Below are 14,114 nucleotides of genomic sequence, written 5' to 3' on the forward strand. Positions count from 1 at the left end.
TCCAATTATACTTTGTTTTAGTTATAGTCTCAGATTGTGACGTCCATATATATTTCGGATGGTATAATTTATAATATAAATTTACATTTTGGATTGTGCAATCCAAAATGTAGATTTGAAAGACAATCCAACATGCAAGAAGATGAGATCACGCATTAAATCAAGTAAGAATAAGGTAAAAATTCTAAGAAGAATTTAGGAAGGTAGAGGTGGAAGAAAACGATGGGATAGAGGTAAAGATCGAGGAAAAAGATGGGATGGATGTAGAGATGAAGGTGGAGGAAGATGGGCTAGAGGTGGAAGAAGAAGAAGATGGCCTAGAGGTGGAGGTGGATGAAAGTATAAAAATGTTATGGGGAAGGAAGAGGAAAAAGATAAGGACAAATTTAACTTTTCGCATGGAGGTGCAAGAAGAAATACCTGAAGTTAAGACATGACTTTGGTTCTCTTTGAATTTTTGGACACATGAATGTCAAACTCTTATTGATCCTCCTATCCATCAAAGTCCTCAACGCATGTCTAATTTGACTTCTTTTTCTTTTATATTTTAATCCTTTCTTCTTCTTGTGTTCTTCCAAGTTATGCAAATATCAACATATAGAACAATAATTGTGAATAAATATTAAAGAATAGTGTTTAATCACACTTCAAAAAGGTGTCTTATTAATTAGAGTTGTCAAAACGGGTAACACGACTCGACCCAGCTCGATCCACCACGAGTTGGTCATTTAGTGAGTCAACCCAACCCGACTCGATTATTAACGAGCTGAAAAAATTTGAACCCGGCTCGACCTACCACGGGTTGGTGGGTTAAACGGGTTGGCTCACTTAATTATAACTTTTTTTTAGGTTTAATAGCCAATTTTGTCCTCAGTTTCGTTGACAAATCTTAATTTAGTCTCTCGTTTTAAAAGTGTTTAAAATGGATCCTGACTTTTAAAATTTTGAATCAAATTAGTCCCTTCCGTTAAATATAATCAAACGTCGTTAATGGGGTGATGATCTGACATCAATTAATGGTAACGTGTCATAATTTATTTGTGTGCGTGCTGACGTGTTCCTTAATTAAAGAAGGTAGGGTTTTATTAACAAATTGGGTGTTGGAAATTGGGGAAAAATTTCCAGCAGTTAGGGTTTCTTCTTCTTGGGGAAAAATTGAGTTAGGAAAGTACCACCGTCAGACCCATACGCTGATCGAAACCAAGCACTCATAGTGCGAGCTCACGAAACTCAAACTCAGATCAACACACGAAGAGACAAAACCCCATACCCAAATTCAAAACCAAAGACCTCACCTTCTCAAATCGCAAAACAGAAAAGAGGATCAGAAGCTCCAATTCAAACCTTGAATCAACGTAGAAGAAATAGAATCTCAATCCCAATTCCCAATTTAAGAAACCCTAAATTCAATCCCAATTTGATATCCCCATTGAGGGTTTGTGAGTCGGAGTTGTCTCTACAGTCGACGATTAAGGGTTTGTACGAGGAATGGTGGAAGGAGAATTTGGTGGGAAAGGACTCGCTAATTTTGCAAAGTCTCCCTTTCCTACTGTCTCGGTCGCTCACGCTCAACAAGAAGGTGGACGTGCACAAGGTTTGTTTGCTTTGCGAGGCGTTCACTCTGTTCAATTTCGACGAGAGCATCGATGACTTGAAGTTGTTGCTGATTCGATGTATGATTTCGCCCTTGTATTTGAAAGCGGAGGATGGGAGGAGATTTCTTGGATTTGTCTTTGGGCTGAGCCATCAGGTTGGGAAGGAACTATTGGCGATGGTTCGGTCCCAAATTCCCTTCGGGAGAAAGTCGATGCTGGAGGCTTATGGAGACATTCTGTTTCGGGCGTGGAGAGCTGCCCAAGGGGATTCGAAAAGTGAGATAGAGAATGGGTTCTTGCAAGATTTGATTGATGCTGCCATACATGCTGCTTTTGGACCTTTTGCTTCGTATATTAGGAGGGTCTTGGGAGCTTTTATTAACCAGAGGACCACCGATAGGGTTGAGAAAATGCTTTTTCGTCTCGCTGAGCCTGTCGTCTTTCAGTCTCTACAGGTAAATGAAGATAGAGTTAATAAACTCCTCCCCCGCTACAGCTTGACACGTAAGCATTATATGCTGCCAAATCATCAATCCATTAACGCCGTTTGTCTCTATTTAACGGAAGGGACGACGTTGACGCAAAATTTAATAAATGATGACCCATTTCAAACACTTTTAAAATGAGGGACTAAATTGAGATTTGTCAATGGAACTGGGAACAAAATTGGCTATTAAACCTTTTTTTTCAAATAAAAAAAATATAATTTTTTTAATTCAAATCTAAATAAATTTCACTCTAAAATGATTTTAAACTTTAAAGATAATTCAAAATAAAAAAAAATATCATACAATTCAAGCGTAATCCAAAAACAAGCATAAAAAATGAACAAATAAGTTTTTAATATTGATAATTTTTATGTCACTTGTTCATTTATAATATTAGATTCTTGAATAGATAAATCTGTAATATTTCTCTCTCTTGAAATATAATTCTTTTTATCTCATCTACAATATAATAAAAATAATGCTAACTAATAATATTAAAACACAAAATAATAAATAATTAAATTAAATTAGGTGGGTTGGTAAGCCAATCGGCTCACCACGGGTTCAACCCGTATGAGTCGGGTTCTAAGTGAGCTGGGTTGAAAACTAACCTGCATAAAAGAAATTACATTTTTTTCAAATCCAACCCGACTCAAACTCGTAGTGAGTCAGGTTCGCTCATGGGATATAACCCAGAGAGCATTATTGTTAGTATTCTTAGTCATATTCTACTATATTAATTTAGAATACATATTTTTTTATATTTATATTAATTTCAATGAAGCAAATAATTAATTTGTTAATTATGATAAATGTAAAAATTTGAGTATAGTATACTAAGAATTTGAGTATAAATGTAAAAAGAAATATTGAATTATATGAGAACATTAATAAATTATTTTCATCTTTAAAGATGTAAAATTTGAACTTTGAAATACATAAATGAGGAAGAAGAAAGAATGAAATCTTTGATGATATCAAATTTATCTGTGTAAAAGCATATTCCAATGGTTGTCATGCATGCGGATCTTTTACTGATAAAGTAGCTTTAAAAAATTAAAAACTTTATTTCAGCTATGAAGGTGCAAAAAGTATTCCCAGGCAGTGAACCATATGTTGATTACCATTTTTTATGCTCAATTTGTTCCTATTTGGTTGACCATTCAACTTATATTGCTTTAATTTGTTGATGACTTCAGATTTTTCTATAATATGTAGTTGCTTAAATGGATTGCTTATTTTAGTTAAACTTATCGTCTTGCTTTAACTTGTTGATAACTTGAGATGGTTTTATAATATACAGTTGTAATTTTAATTCATAAAGTTATTCTAATTTTATTATTATTAAAATGAGTGTTTCTTTTAAATTTTAGATCTTGTAACGAATCTCTTTTTTAAAATATAAAAATAAATAATAACATTCTTTATACAAATTATCAAACTTATATAAATAATGTTACGCATCTGATTTTATGAAAAAAAATTGTTTAAGTTCAACCACCTTAATAATTCAATAGGACCTTCGTTGTTTTTCATGTTTCATGGTGTTGTTGTGTCTGGTTTATTGAGCAGAGAAAAAATTGAGTTTTCTTTTGCTGTGCTGCATAGCGTATTCAGTAGACTGGCCCACGTTGGATCGGGTTTTACATTTTTCATTATTAGATGTAGGTAAAACATAATTTAATTTAATGGTTAGATTGTATTTTTATTTTTATAATCCAATCCAATCTAATTAATTGAATTAGATAAATTTAAGTCATTGAATTGAGTGCCTTAAAAACTAATTATTTATAATATTTTTTAATAATTATAAACTAACACATTATTTAAAATATATGTACTATATAAGATATACTGATAGGAGTTAATGGTCATTTATGGACAATTATCAGGTATTAATAGATCAGATTGTCTTACGTTTTATAAATATACGATTTTAATGATTGATTATTGGGTTTGATTGCCTAAAAATATATTACACTTACGGTTAATTAATGGACTTAGCTGTCACAAGTCCTATATACAATTGATGTTCAGGTATTATCATCATTTTTTATCCTAATACTATCAACAACCCATTAGAGTAGATCGCGTTCTTGGAGAAGATTGAAAATCAAAAGAGAACAGAGCAAGAAGGACGACCGACCATAAGACCAATTCAACCGAAACAACATCCACAGATAATATTTACATGATAAAATATATCATTTTATACTAAAATTATTATTATTATTATTATTATATATATATATATATATAAAATAAAACTTTAATTTTAATGGGTAAAGACACAAATAATCTCTATGTACAGATTTACCCATAAATTTTGTGTGCAATTTAACAAGTCCGAAGAAGAAATACAGGAAAAAAAGAGAGAAAAAATATAATATAGAGAATAAAGAGTAAATAAATAAAGAAATATATGTAAGGATAATTTCTTGTCATAATTAGCTCGAGGTAGTTATTGTTTTTTCGAAAGTTTGTTTGTTCTTTAAAGTCTTTCCCTTTAATAGACCTAATCACGGCAACGTCAACTTCGGACAATGCAAATGAGTTGCCGACAGTATAGGATGTTGCTAATTTTTTCAGAAAATATTTACGAAATAAAAAATATAAAATAAATGTATAAGTAAAATTTCAGAGTTCTGTTATTTATTTAACATATTTCATCTATCGCCCGTAATAAACTTTTAAGCTATAATAATGCTTTGTTCTCATTCAGTTTGGTCAGATTTCAGAGCTGTTGATATATATATATATATATATATATATATATATATATACATATATATATATATATATATATATATATGTATATATGTATGTATGTATTTATGTATATGAATGTATATGTATAAGCATAGCAGCAGATTGTTCTACTTCAACTATGGAAGATTTCACTTTCAACAACCCTCATGACATGTGCAGAGCGCAGACAAGTTGTGACAGCATGTGACTCGTGGCAACTATTTTTTATTTTATTTTTATTTAATTTGTCTTCCCACGTCGTAGACTATAAATAAATAAAATAATATCATCTTTAAATCGTGCTCACAATTAGAATTATAATAATGCATATACTTCATCCCAATCTAAAACTTTAATACACTATCTAAAAACTCTAATTAGTGAAATTAAATTTAATTATAAATTATATTGAATTACAAATTATGAGATCCATTACTAAATCCATTTCCAGTGATGAAACTCGAATTTAACTTTCCAAGTGTCATCTAATGATACGTTTGGGACAGGTGTCTCCATTCAGCCATTAACACTCAACAGGTGACTCCAGACATTATGATAACGAAAGACAGAGACAGTTTCATTTTAAAATTAAATAACGTGTGAACTTTAATTGTGAAAATGAATATACAAATTCAACTAAAGAAATTTATTTCTATTTCTATGTAACAAAAGAATGAGGAATAAACAAAATTCAAACATGCTAGTAAATGGCCGAAACAAAAGGACAGAGAAGGTGTGAATGAATTGAAGTTCTTTGACTTTGAATGGTACGTTATCCAGTGTTGATGTTGGCACGCGAGAATACCTTGGATCTGAATCATGGATGTAGTAACACTCCAATGATAAGATCACATATTCAAATACAAAAACTAGAAGTCTACTCTTCAATTTGGTCGTTATTTCGTTGGGACCATTCTTTCCGTGTGACAAGAGTGTGATCCATAAAGCATTCTTCAACTGTGTATATAATAAAAGATGAAACGGTTGTAATACTGTTTTCAGCGCGCATCACTCATCTTTTCCCTGTTTCTCTCTCTCTTCGTTGTTCTCTTCTCTCCAGAAGATGGACCAGTCTCTGCTGAGAGGCGAAAGCAGTGGCCTCAGCTCCCGCCGGCGAGGACCGTTCCGGCGTTCCGACGCTATAACCTACGGTTCCAACTACGAGAAAGCCGCTGCGCTCATTGATCTGGTTCGTTTAACTCTTTTCTCGTTTCGTTTATTCGTTGTTCGGAAATCTTTTTCAGTCAACTCAGTGATGTTCGTCTTCGGTTCTATTTTACGTTTACTGCGGACTGTGGATTTTTATGCATTGATTCAGCTTTAACCGTTGTGCTTTGCAATAGCGAGCGAGTTAGTGTCGCGCATTGTGTTGGAGTTAATTATTGAACATATGTAGGTAGATCTTGTCATCGATGGCTTGTTACGAACTCTTAAGAATAGTCGATTGAATCTGTTCTAGCGGCAATGTGAATTTTGTTATTATGTTTGAAGTTGCATTGCATCGTCTCTTGAGCTGTTCAACATCGTTCAAATTTTGAAATTCTTAAATTGTAGGGGGAATTGTTCTGTATGTTGTGGGAAAGTTGTCACTGATGTTCGGTTTTGGTAAAGCGAGAATTACAGAATTGCGAAGTGCAGAGACAAATAGTTGTACATATAAAAAAACAAACACGGAGAGGATGATGAAATATTGCGAAGTAAATAAATTTAAAAAAAAAAGTGTTTTTGTGTGGTACTTAAGCCTTGATGTTCTCCCTGCTGATAGAATAGTCTCTTTGGGTTGAACTCTTTGTTGTGTTTAAGTTCTATCAGTTGGTGCTTTCATTAAGTGTTGAGTTATGGAAAAGATTATCTATAAGATGTATAGAGGAGCAAGTTGAATTTTGAAAAATGAGTGAAACTGTCTTAAAGAGAAAAGGATTGCTACCAGGTCAATATAAATAGAGTGGACGTCATTGTGATGGTTGGTTCTTAAAAGAAGTGACAATGTTAACAGTCCCACATTGTTAGGAACTACTTGATGTGGTACTTAAACCTTGAAACTCTTTTACCTAATGGGTTAATCTTTTGGATTAGAGTCTTCTCTTGTGCTGATATTAAGATTTTGATTAGTATTTCGGTATAAAACAATCAGGACCACCAATTCTCTTTCTAGGTCTCTAACTTCAAGTTTGTTCGGTGAGTCAAGTCAGTAGGTTAAGACTGCTAGGTGTGTCATGTTAATATATTAAGGGAGGAAAATGTTTATAAACTACTCTTTATCTTGATTTTCTACATGAAATCGGATTTTTTACCATACCAGAACGGTGGTCTTCTGTCAAAGCTAAGGACTAGAGGGCCTTACTACCAACCTGTGTAGTAGCCTTGACTCGTTTTAGGACCAGTATTCTAATACTCAATGGCCTTGACTCTCCTTCTACGACCAATAATTTTTTTTTAAAATATATTTCTACTAACCTCCCCTTTGCATTGATATGAATTTATTGATGGACTTTCTTTCGGGTCATTAATTGCTTGTTATTCTTGTTGGAAATTCTTTATGCAGGCTGAAGATGGTGTTGGTCTCCCTGAACAAATTCTTGATTCATCAAACTTCCAAAATTATGCAAGATTTTATTTTGTATTCATTAAATGCAATCTCATATGGTCTCTTAGTTATTTTGCTTTGATAGTCCTGAATTTCCTGGAGGTAAGCAGTGACAAGCTCCTTATGAACTCTAGTTCCAGTTATATGTATTTGAGGCTTTCATACCAAAGAAAATATGATGGAAAGAAGATATTTCATTATGTACTTTACTTGGTACAGAAACCTCTGTGGTGTAAAAAACTCGCCACACATTCCTGCAACGATAGAGAGTATTTCTATTTGGGTCAATTGCCGTATCTAACTGATGCAGAATGTCTTATTTATGAGGTAAGAGTTCAGTACTTCAGACACTGTTACTTTTATTGGGCAAATCAGCGAGCCTTTTAGTTGTTGTCACTTTGAAAATGGTGATTACCTTAGGTAATATTTGTCATTCCCACGTTGAAGTTAAGTTATTTATTCAGCTACACTTCGAAACTAAAGTGAAACAACTAATACTACCTGTCTATGTGATTCTATTATTTCCTTAATGTCTCTTAGGAATGTGTTACTGTTAAGCTAGCAATTTAGATTGATAAAGCAAGTGCGGGCTCCAAACTATCCCTTCACTGTATACCTACATCACTTTGTTGCTTTTTTGTTTTTCTTTTCTTATTTATGCATATCTGCTGAGAGTCGCCTTTTCCTTTGGTAGTGCTTATTTCCATAGGATTTTTATTAGTGAGTTACAAAAAAGTTTTCACATCTTTTATCCAATTTGGTTTGATATGTATTTTTCCCTTCCTTTTAAAGTTTCTTATCCTCCAAGAGTACATGCTATATTTTCTTTCTAATATTTTTTCTTCTCTTATTGAAAAAAATGGGAGTGTCTTATACTGTAAGATGCTATGGAGATATTAGTTTATTTGTGGAGCTGTTGAAGTGTCCTTGTATTTATTTCTCAACTATATGTACAGTTTTTTTTTTTCTTACACAGCCTTTTCTATGTAATACAGGCAATAACTCTTCTTGTGCTAATCATACATACTTTCTTCCCATTGTCATATGAAGGATCTCGTATATATTGGAAAAGTACTTTTAATCAATTGAAGGTATGTTGCTTCAAGATCCTACTAAAGAATATAATATGGTAGAAGACAACAAAACTTTATCAGCTATAATGTTGCTTTAGAGGACCAACTTCTGAACAAAGGACTCCACCTTTGGGAGGTAGAGTTGCTAACGACCTAACCAGTTCTAGTCAAAACCTATCTGGGCAAGTTTTGCACTCTGAAAATTAGACCTAATGTAGTTTTCTGCTGGGATCAGCTCATACTCTGGGTTGACTTGGCACGACCAAATGTTAGATAATATCTTTTGTAAATTAATGATAAATTGTAAAACTTACCTTAAATTAATATTTTATGCATAACATGATAGTTTTTTTACTTATGATGTATTTTTGTGAACATATATATTGTCTACAATCATGTTTTATTATTCCATATTTAATAGATTACGATTAAAGTGTACAATGTAAATATCTGTGAATCATAGGGAACTAATTGTGTCCAAAATAGTAGGGAGCTGATTATATCCTTGAAGAATAGGGACTTGATTATAACCTTGAATTATAGGGATCTTATTACATTAAGTGTTATTATATTTCCAAAATTAGTTTTCCACACACACACTCACACACACACACACACACATATATATATATATATATATATATATATATGTATATATGTATATATGTATATATGTATATATGTATATATGTATATGTATATATGATGTACTTTTAGCCATAAAATTATTCAACTCTACCTTAATATTTGAGATGGTATCAGAGTGTTCAAATCTTGAGAGCCACATATGACTCTGCATCCAAGCATCTTAGGTCACAACCTTCATTGCTCCTTGTCAAATTCAATTGACACAAGGATTACAATAGGGGAAAATGAATCCCAGACTCTTGGAAAGTCACCTAGCAGATATTGGGCTCCCCAAAACCATGGCAAGGAGTGAGGAGAAAAAGGAGACAACATAAGAAAGGGAGGACAGACCCACATAGCATATGAAACTAAGGAGGAAAACATAGGAGAATTGATTCAACTCAATCAAGATGAAACAGAGAAAAAGAGATTGTTTCTAAAAAAATTTGATATGCTTGTAAGCAAGGAAGAAGCAGAGAAAAGAGAAGAGAGAAATCTATATTGAATGCCAATAATCTGTATTACAAAAGATAAGGAAAAATGTAAAATTATAGGAAAACCCAGAGAAAGAAGAATAACTAATAAAAGAGAGTCGATTAATCTTGTGATGTGTTATCATCCCCCCTTAAAAACTTAAGGTGGGATTTTTGGACACCTTAAGTTTATATCTAAATTTAGTGAAGGAAGTGGTAGAGATAGGCTTGATCAATATGTATACTACTTGAAAATGCTCAAGAAGATAAATGAGACAAATTTGCTTATGATGAACTTGATCATGGACAAAATGTAGATCAATTTCAAAATGCTTGTTCTGATAATGAATGGCAGAATTTGTTGAGAGGAGGACAACGCCTAAGTTGTCAAAAGTGTTAAGAAGTGTGGGATTTTTGGACACCTTAAGTTTATATCTAAATTTAGTGAAGGAAGTGGTAGAGATAGGCTTGATCAATATGTATACTACTTGAAAATGCTCAAGAAGATAAATGAGACAAATTTGCTTATGATGAACTCGATCATGGACATAATGTAGATCAATTTCAAAATGCTTGTTCTGATAATGAAGGGCAAAATTTGTTGAGAGGAGAACAACGCCTAAGTTGTCAAAAGTGTTAAGAAGTGGACTTTATGCCTAACTCAACGCCACAAAACCGGCTTGTAGGGTGAGGTTTGCACCTACTTATATACTCTAAATTGGCTTTATCTCTAAGTGATGTGGGACTTCCAACACACCCCCTCATGCCGAGGTATATACATCTCGAGCATGAGACTAGACATTAATGGGTGGTCCGATAGTAGTTCGATCCTGATAGTTGGTGGAACAATATCCCCAACAAACAACAAATATTGCTAGGATAGACTTTAACCTGACTCTGATATCATGTTAATAAGTGAACTTTAAGCCAAACTCAACCCCACAAAATTGGCTTCTAAGGTGAGGTTTGGTACTCACTTATATACTCTAAATTGGTCTTATCTCTAATCGATGTGAGACTTCCAACAAGCCTCTTCATCCACATAAGGAGTCATGGACTTATTAGAGCAGGACCCATATGTCAACGTAAACTAATTCTGAAAGACTACAATAAAGCGAAGCAAAGTTTGAAAAAGGAAGTTGATGCATTTTAGTTCTAACACAAACATCACATAGTAAAAATAGTATTTTTCTTGCCAATTTTGAATATTACTATTGTTTAAAGCTCTCTGGACGGTTTGATATGAGGAAGGTCCAATATGAGAAGGCCATAGAGGAAGAGCATAATGAAGAGAAGTATTATTAATGTTGAAGACAGTTGAATGATGTAAGGGATGAAAAACATATAATCCATCCTTAAGGGTGCCTTTAAGAATGATCTGCTTTGGGTCTTGATTTTTAACATAACAAAAATTAGAATGGAACTCAAAATATACATTGTTGTCTTTAGCAAATTGTAAAACACTAATTAGATTTTTGGATATTCTTGGAGCGCAAATGATATCTTAAGAATGGTTGTGTTCTTGTGTGTGGGCTGTGAAAAACAGTAGACCCAATATGTGAAATGTACATACCTATGCCCATTACCTAGCTTGATAGAGTCATTCCAAGTGCAAGAATGCTTGGTTGTGAAATTGTTAGAGTCATGTGTAATATGATTAGTGGCCCCACTATCACGTTACCACAAGGGTTTTCTATGTGTGTGTGTGTGCTTGTTTGTTTACACATGCTCATTTTAAAACATAATTTCTAAATTTGTAGATTTCATATCTTGGGTCAGCCCTATCCTGACCAGATCACCAGTTGTTTTGGGCCAACATTAAACCAGTGCAAACCCAGCCAATGGCACTGTAGTTGGTGTCTGGACTCCAAAACTTCAAATTGTTTCTCAATATGATGTTTTCTTTCTCAATTTAAAGAATGGGTTGGTTATTGGTGTTAAATTTACCATATGCATTAGTCAAGGAATCCTGATTCTCTAACGAAATTTGGTTTGCAAGACAAACTAGTTGAATCAAACATAAATAAAATATTTTAGTTGAGAGTTTTTTCTATCATTAAGGTTCCTAGGTGGAAGTTTCAGACAACTTTAAAACCTTTAGTACAGTTGAAATATGTTAACAGAAGGTAGATGATATGGGGTAAGAAGGCCTTTGAAAAGGTTGACATTGCTCTCCCTAATTCTTCATAAAATCTAATCCAAAGCCTGGTTCTATAGTTTACTGATAAATTTTTTGTTGGCATTTCCAGGTTTTCTGTCTATTAGTTCTTGTTGTTGATACGCTGCTCTATGCCTTTTACTTGTCTCCACTGGCTTTTGATTTTCTACCTTTCAGAATTGCACCTTATATCAGAGTGGTTCTTTTTGTTCTGAACATTAGGTATTGCCTGACCTATCTCAACTTGTTTGTGTTCCTTTGGAGTAAATATACTGTCGTAGATTATAACTTTGGACTCGTGTTTGATCTTTTCAATATTCGTTGTTTTACTATTTCAAATTCAGTAACTATGTTTATTATTATTTGAGCAAGACTAGAAGGGAAGATGATTGAAGGGACAGAGAAGAACTGAGTAGAATTTAGCATATCTCTCATCTCCTCTGTCAACCTTTTTTTCTCTAATATCAATTGGATTCCTGTGCCTGAAAAATTAATTTTCTAAAATGGAGGGGCATTTTTTACATGAACAACACAAAAACTTCAGCTGTTTCGTGGAGGCTTATTCAAGAGCTGATATCTCTATTTCATGGAGACCAAAAACAGTTTGATCGTTACCACTTTTTTTTAAACTACACTTTTAGGTCAAATTGAGTTTGTCTTGTGCTCTGTACATGCTTTGTGTGAGGTGGCAAGTTAAGCTTTAGGTTATTTAATTATTTATGACATGAGGTTACTTGCCATCGTTCACATGCCTTACAATGTGAATTCTTTTTTGTTCATTATTCAGCAAAAAGCCTTTATAACCTATTTTTGACAGTCAAATTCTGCATTTGAATTTGATGTTAGGGAGCTACGAGAAACCATCACTATCTTGTTTGGGATGCTTGACACATACTTAAATGTTTTGGTTAGTTCACTTTCATATTTCTCCTTGCCTTGTTCTTTGTCGTTCCTGTTTGCAATTCTGACAACAATACGCATGTCATTTTACATTCAAAATCTATTGAGTTACACATGAATGCTACGTTTGGATTATTTCAATTTTTCATAATCAACACTCTTACTCGAGAGTGCCTTGTCAAATTTGCATGCATTGCAGGCGCTGGGACTTCTGTTTCTTCTTTTTGCTAGTTGGGTGGCATATGTGTTTTTTGAGGATACAATACAGGGGAAAACAGTATTCACTTCATATGGTGCTACGTTGTATCAAATGTTTCTTTTATTTACCACATCCAATAATCCAGATGTTTGGGTTCCTGCATACAAGTAAGAGTTTTGAATTTTATAGTTTTAATTTGCCTGGCTAGATGACTTTGGTCCTTTCAATTTGAGAAATCATCAATCATCAGCACTCATAATTTTTATTTTTGGTTTTTAAGGTCTTCTCGTTGGTACTGCCTCTTTTTTGTACTGTTTGTGCTGGTGGGGGTTTACTTTGTTACAAACCTTATCCTTGCCGTTGTCTATGATAGTTTCAAGAGTGAGGTAATGTGTTCATATACTCTCTTTATGTAGATTTAATGATAAAGTTACTTGAAAGGATTGGAGCTCTGTGGATCCTGTTCCTTTTAATTGCCCAACCTGGAATATATTATAAGAATTTTGATGTTAATCACGTACTCTAGGATGGATGTTCATACAAATAATTAGAATGCTCAAATATTCTTTTTCTGCAGCTTGTGAAACAAGTCTTTGAAAAGGATCTTCTGAGAAGAACTATGCTGGATAAAGCTTTTAATCTCTTAGATACACTTGTAAGTGTAATTTTCATGTCTTTGTTTAATTTTTCACACTTGTATATCTTGATTCAACTACCTTGGATAAAATTCTAATTTCTCTACCATTAAATTGATCAAGTATGCCTACATGCTTACACTAAAGAGTAGTGTTAAATTAGACTGTCTCATCCAACTACTAAAGTCTTAGGAAAGAACATTGTTTTTGTTGGAGATCCTACATTAAATAGATAAATAACCAAACTATAGTATATATGTGGAAACATTTTTCACAGTATAAGTCAGTTTTGTGGGATTGAGTTTTGGCCTAAAACTTACTTTCTAATATGGTATTAGGGTATGTTCTTGCAAGGTTTGTTAGTCCTATTTGTATCAACTGTTATCCGACTGCTACAAACCACCTATAAATATTTATTTGTATGGTCAAAATGTTTAGTCCTCAACATGAGAGGGTATATTGGAGATACCAATTAGATATATGATTAAATTATAACATATAAATGGAGACAATTCACAAGTTAGTTTTATGAGGTTTAGTTAAGCTTAAAACTCACTTTCTAAGAGTATTAAGTAAACACTTCATTCTTTGGTATGAGTATGTAATGTAATTTTCCTTGATCTGATCTTTT

General features: G+C 33.2%; 1 protein-coding gene across 2 annotated transcripts in view; it reads left to right on the forward strand.

Moving 5' to 3' along the window:
• Nucleotides 1-5,510: 5,510 nt before the first annotated feature.
• The window catches only part of LOC108345618 (two pore calcium channel protein 1B), a 37,767-nt gene continuing 29,163 nt past the window's right edge, over nucleotides 5,511-14,114 (forward strand). Inside the window, exons 1-10 of one of the 2 annotated variants that reach the window (XM_017584245.2) lie at nucleotides 5,511-5,598; nucleotides 5,892-6,020; nucleotides 7,377-7,520; nucleotides 7,638-7,745; nucleotides 8,414-8,509; nucleotides 11,841-11,971; nucleotides 12,596-12,656; nucleotides 12,849-13,015; nucleotides 13,129-13,234; nucleotides 13,426-13,503. In XM_017584245.2, the coding sequence (XP_017439734.1) occupies nucleotides 5,596-5,598; nucleotides 5,892-6,020; nucleotides 7,377-7,520; nucleotides 7,638-7,745; nucleotides 8,414-8,509; nucleotides 11,841-11,971; nucleotides 12,596-12,656; nucleotides 12,849-13,015; nucleotides 13,129-13,234; nucleotides 13,426-13,503 (1,023 nt within the window). In that variant the 5' untranslated portion in view covers nucleotides 5,511-5,595. The other variant, XM_017584246.2, reaches the window with a different exon arrangement.

This window comes from Vigna angularis, chromosome 8, assembly GCF_016808095.1.
Source record: "Vigna angularis cultivar LongXiaoDou No.4 chromosome 8, ASM1680809v1, whole genome shotgun sequence".
Classification (NCBI taxonomy): Eukaryota; Viridiplantae; Streptophyta; class Magnoliopsida; order Fabales; family Fabaceae; genus Vigna; species Vigna angularis.